Source organism: Triticum dicoccoides, chromosome 4A, assembly GCF_002162155.2.
Source record: "Triticum dicoccoides isolate Atlit2015 ecotype Zavitan chromosome 4A, WEW_v2.0, whole genome shotgun sequence".
In the NCBI taxonomy this organism is placed as follows: Eukaryota; Viridiplantae; Streptophyta; class Magnoliopsida; order Poales; family Poaceae; genus Triticum; species Triticum dicoccoides.
In genome coordinates, this window is record NC_041386.1 from 559422421 (window position 1) to 559427349 (window position 4929).

General features: G+C 44.8%; 2 protein-coding genes across 2 annotated transcripts; one reads left to right on the forward strand and one right to left on the reverse strand.

The window, feature by feature from the left end:
* The first annotated feature begins 579 nt into the window (after positions 1-579).
* LOC119286754 (50S ribosomal protein L7/L12-like) lies at positions 580-1405 on the forward strand. Its single transcript, XM_037566199.1, has one exon. The coding sequence runs from the start codon at positions 647-649 to the stop codon at positions 1139-1141; it is 495 nt and encodes a 164-aa protein (XP_037422096.1). The 5' UTR covers positions 580-646; the 3' UTR covers positions 1142-1405.
* Positions 1406-3956: 2551 nt separating this feature from the next.
* Positions 3957-4565, reverse strand: LOC119289136. The gene is made up of 2 exons (XM_037568545.1): positions 4463-4565; positions 3957-4363 (listed from the first exon to the last, which is right to left on the reverse strand). Exons 1-2 carry the CDS (start codon positions 4509-4511, stop codon positions 4167-4169), a joined length of 246 nt encoding a protein of 81 aa, XP_037424442.1. The 5' UTR covers positions 4512-4565; the 3' UTR covers positions 3957-4166.
* Between the last annotated feature and the right edge of the window lie 364 nt (positions 4566-4929).

Here is a 4929-nt window from a genome sequence, read left to right on the forward strand (position 1 = left end):
CACTCGCCCCCCTTGGATCCGTCCCTGCCCTTGAAGAATCCCATAATTAGCTGGGTAACAAACTATATATTTTTATTTTTTTGACAATAATATGACTTTATTCATCAAAGGACCGAAAGATCGTTTACAATCATGGATGAAATAGAAGTCAAGGATGAGATCATTCCAAAATGACAAAGATCTAGTAGTAAAGCCAGACTTAGCTAAACAATCCACCACTTCATTTTGCCTCTCAGCAATGATGAAAATCAATACTACCAAAACTGCTAACAAGTTTTTGCCACAAACCATATTTTTGTTAATCAATGGAACATAATGTTTTCGCCTCACATTTCAAAAGAAGTGCAATCTTTGAATCAGCTACCTAGCTTTATTGACGTACGCCGTTTTCTTTAAGGACCGTGGTATACAAACCAATTGTCTTCTTCAGATAAATCGCAAAACCAATTGTCTTTCTTCAGATAGAGTAAACCGCAAAAGAATTGCCCTCGATAATCATCATTCAGACACGCCTTCTCGTTTTATTTACGTAGTTCTGTAAATACGTATTCAGTTCATAACATGTGTTGTCTCGTCTTCCTTCTCCCCCACTCCGCATCGTCAGTCCCCTGATCCCCTCTGTTTCTGCTGACCCACCAAAACCCTAATGGCTTCCCGCCTCCTCCACCTGCGCCGCCTCCTCCCGGCCGCGCGCCCGTCATGCGCCGCCGCGTTCTCCACCGCCGTCACCCCGACCCCGCGGGTCTCCGGTCTCGTCGACGAGATCTGCGGCCTCAACCTCATCGAGGCCTCCTCCCTCGCCGATGCGCTGCGCGGCCGCCTCGGCGTCGACCAGCTCCCTCCCCTAGCCATCCTCATGGGCGGCGCAGCCCCGCTGGCCGGAGATGCTGCCGGGGCCAGCGAGGAGGCGAAACCCAAGGAGGAAAAAATGGCGTTCGACGTGAAGCTGGAGGGGTTCGACGCCGCGGCGAAGCTCAAGATTATCAAGGAGCTGAGGGCGATCACGAGTTTGGGCCTGAAGGAGGCCAAGGAGCTCGTGGAGAAGGCGCCGGCCGTGCTCAAGGCCGGGGTTCCCAAGGAGGAGGCGGAGAGCATTGCCGAGAAGATGCGGGCACTGGGCGCCAAGATTGTTCTCGAGTGAGAGGACGAGATCTCTGTATGCCTTTGCTTCTTGATTTCTTCCTGTTTATTGTACGAAGGAATTAGAGAAATTTTGGAACTAAGGAGTCAATAATTGACGAGACTGACTCTAGATGTCCTCTCGTTGATAGTGGAAATGGCAGTTGAGCTTTTGAAAGCATGGTTATAGAATTAACGATAGAGCTTTGAGCTTTGTCTTATGACTGTTTGTTTGAGTGTGAGCAAGGGAGAATGCATTTCTTAGAATAGAGCAATTAGTTTATGACTGGATTTCTGTCATACCATTTCCAGTAGTGATTTGTTTTTTGCACAGGGTATCTAGGTAATGCATCTTTCATGTACTCCCTCCTTTCTTTTTTATAAGACGTTTTGTACAGCTGACATTGAACTGTTTTGTGCTCTGTCTGAATTGCCTAAACGTCTTATAAAAGAGAACAGAGGGAGTATCGGTGTTCTGCTGTTGCTAGGTAGTACAATGTTGTGAAATTTGCAGTAACAGGAAGTGAGATTTTGGAGAGGTCTTATTATGTCCGTCAGTGCTTGTTACTAATTTGAACTAGACCAAAAGCTTCGATCTAGATGGTAGTAATTAGTTGAAATGGTAATGTGCGGTTGTGCACTTCTCTATGTTTTGCGCTTCTGCAGTATATGGATACATATGAAATGTTTAAGCTGCTGACATAGTCCAAGGTACATTTAACTGCAAACTATTTATGTTGTGGTTGAAATGAGACCTTGCTGAAGTACACTTACCGAGGGTGTTGTTGGAGATCACGACAAATGATATGACTATGTGGAAATGACTATGCTTATTAGTTGATTACGTTTATGAAAACTCTGTATAGTATACTTTTAGATTTTTTTTAATTTCTAATAATTATTCTTAGATGGCCTATGTTAATTGGCTTGTGGGGTTGAGCAGAAGTTCCGAAACTATCCCAGCGTTCTGTCAGCTATTTATAATATATAGAGATGGCATGAGTTTTCTGAAGTATACTCACGCTTAGGATAGACACTGGAAACAGAGAACCATTTCTTTGTATGCTTTGGGCCATTGTAGCATCTGTTAGCTTGGCCTTCTCATTCACAGTTCTGTGACACAAGATGCTTGTTTGTTGTTAGGGCCTGGGTGCCTGGTGATTTGTTGTTCTACTTCATTCGGTCACTGACATGTGAAACTACATAGTCGTATTGGTTGGTGCACACACGAGAATTGGAAAACAGTGTGAACGATAGGGAAAATATGTAGCTGCATTTTTCAAGAAGTAAGAATGGCTACTCATGCTCTTTCAACCTCAAATGTATTTCCGATATCTTCGATGCATGGTGCAATTAAAGTTTAAAGATGAATGATCAATGTATATCTTACCACTTGAATTTTTTGGCATGAGGAATGCTACTAATTCTGTCAGATATATAAAAATTAGGCGTTTCTGTTGTGATTTGTAAGAGGAAACAAAACTTATCTTTGTTTTAGCAGTACAAATTTCTCAGTTTTGTAAATCCCCGACTTTCACACGTTGAAGCATGACTATACGAATCAGGTAAGTGCCTGCTCCTACACTCTTGATGGGCATGTGTCATACAAGTGTCAAAGAAAGGCCAAATTCTTTGCCTCAGTGGTTGCCAATTTGCCATTAGCTCCATCATATGAAGAGCAGGTAGCATGGAGAAAGTGGAAAATTGAATTTCTACATAGATATGCGAGCACTGAAATTATGTGTACCAAGTGCCCACTCTGAAGACAATACCAAAGCTTTAACCTCTGATTATTGAAGCACCTTCACATGGGTCTTCTAACTTGCTTTTGATTATGTTTGTGGTAATTGTCATCATCTGGTTTCGTCTGTTTTGATCCCTATGGAATTTGTGCTTTAAAACCATCCTGATTGTGCTACAATTCCAGACGTACCCCTTTGCCTGTGAAAGTTTGGAGAAAGCAAGGTACGTGTATTACCTTGAAGTATCGGATCTGTAACATTGCTGTAGAGATTTAATACTTCTTTTCGAGGAAGAACCAGATTTTGGTAAACAAATTAATGATGTGTAGATTATCTTGTCTAGAATGTATGGTATGATATTTTGATTGTGCAAGAGATTTTACCAGTTAAAGATTCTTAAGCAGTTTCTGTGAAGATCATTGCTGTGCTTGCACCTTGTGTTTTGTGTATGTTTGGTTGCTACTTGTTGCAGCAGTGTATATGGGAGTTGAAGTTGGCTCAATCAGCTGTTGATTCTGCCGATTTTTTTTTTCTGATCTAATAGTCCAGTTTTTATCACATCAGTTTACCTGCGAACACTGCAACATAGTGCATGACTGCCTGGTCTTATCTTCCGTTTACACGGTGAATTGTGTGCAGCTGCTGCATTTCATATTTCTTTTTCAGCGACTACTGAAACTCCGAACTCCATTAGGCATTTGCAGAATCACCCAGACACATACCTGTGTACAGTATTAAATTGTGGCACACGCACCGTTAGGTTTTATGCAGCATTATGATATCTTTTCTGAAACATACAAGAAATGAGTTTGTGGTCACGTTCTTCAAAGGGCATTTCGTCACGTTCCCGTTGCCGAGGAAGATGGTGCAGCCTTTCTCGCCGGCAGGGCAGCAGTTGCACGCTCGACCGGCACGTCATGTTCATCGCATCCTCGCAGCACATGGCGCAAACCTTCCCTTCCTTTCTTGCCTCGGTGTTTTGTATGGATCCAATCACGATGAGCCCTGCACGATCCAGAGAACGGAAACAACTCCTCCATGATGAGGATGGTTAAGGTATATGACGTGAAAACTGAAACCAATGCAATCCGTCTTTTCATCCTTGAACAGTGCGTTCAAGTTCCGGACATCTTCCAAATCCAGGTGGATTCCAATCAATTCATTACTTATTCCAGGGCACAAACTTGCCATTCCATTCCATTTATCAGTTGTTGCAAGACACAATTGCCGCTTTATTGAACTCAAGCTCAAACACGAGATCGCAAGAAGAACACGACGAACGCGTGCAGTGTACAGCAGTACTTTTCAGCACTTGGTTTTGGGGCAGTCGTAGGTCGAGCCGTCGTCGAGGCGGAGCACGCAGTGCTTGCCGTCCTTGGGCGCGCACACGCAGGCGCAGCCGTCGAGCTTCTGGCCGGGGTAGTTCTTGCAGGTGATGTGCCCTCCCTGTTTGCACCGGACGAGGTCGCAGGTCGCCTGGGCGTCCCCGAACACCACCAGCACTGCTTGATGCACAACAAAAAGCTATCCGGATAAAGTGCCGGAGAGAGCGTATCACACGAGCGTGCGTGGTTGAAGTGAGGATACGAATGGAGGGGTACCTGAGAGGAGGAGGATGAAGGTGAGCGACAGCTTCATGGTGGCAGCCATGCTTGTCAGCTTGTGTGTTGCGTTTTGAGTCCGTGCGATCTGTGGTTGCCTGCAGCACCGGTGCGTTTTATACAAAGAAGCTCCGGACATGTACGCCTTCCATTGAATCTACGGATCCGCCGTCCTCTTTGACTTTGTGCCGCGTAGTTAAGGTTCAGCAGAGATTTGACGCGAAATCACGTGGTACGCACTGCTGATAGTAATACGTACTCCCTCCGTTCCAAATTACTCGCCGTGGACGACGAGTAATTTGGAACGAGGGAGTACGTGCTTATGTCTTCGGCCATTTAGGACGTGTTTGATTAACTGCATGGAGTTCAACTAGGCCCGCGCGAGGTGAAATTGAACTGTTTGGGTGCTTGCATTCACTGTTTGGCCTGCATAGCACGAAACTTAAACCACCTCCCAGCTAGACCCG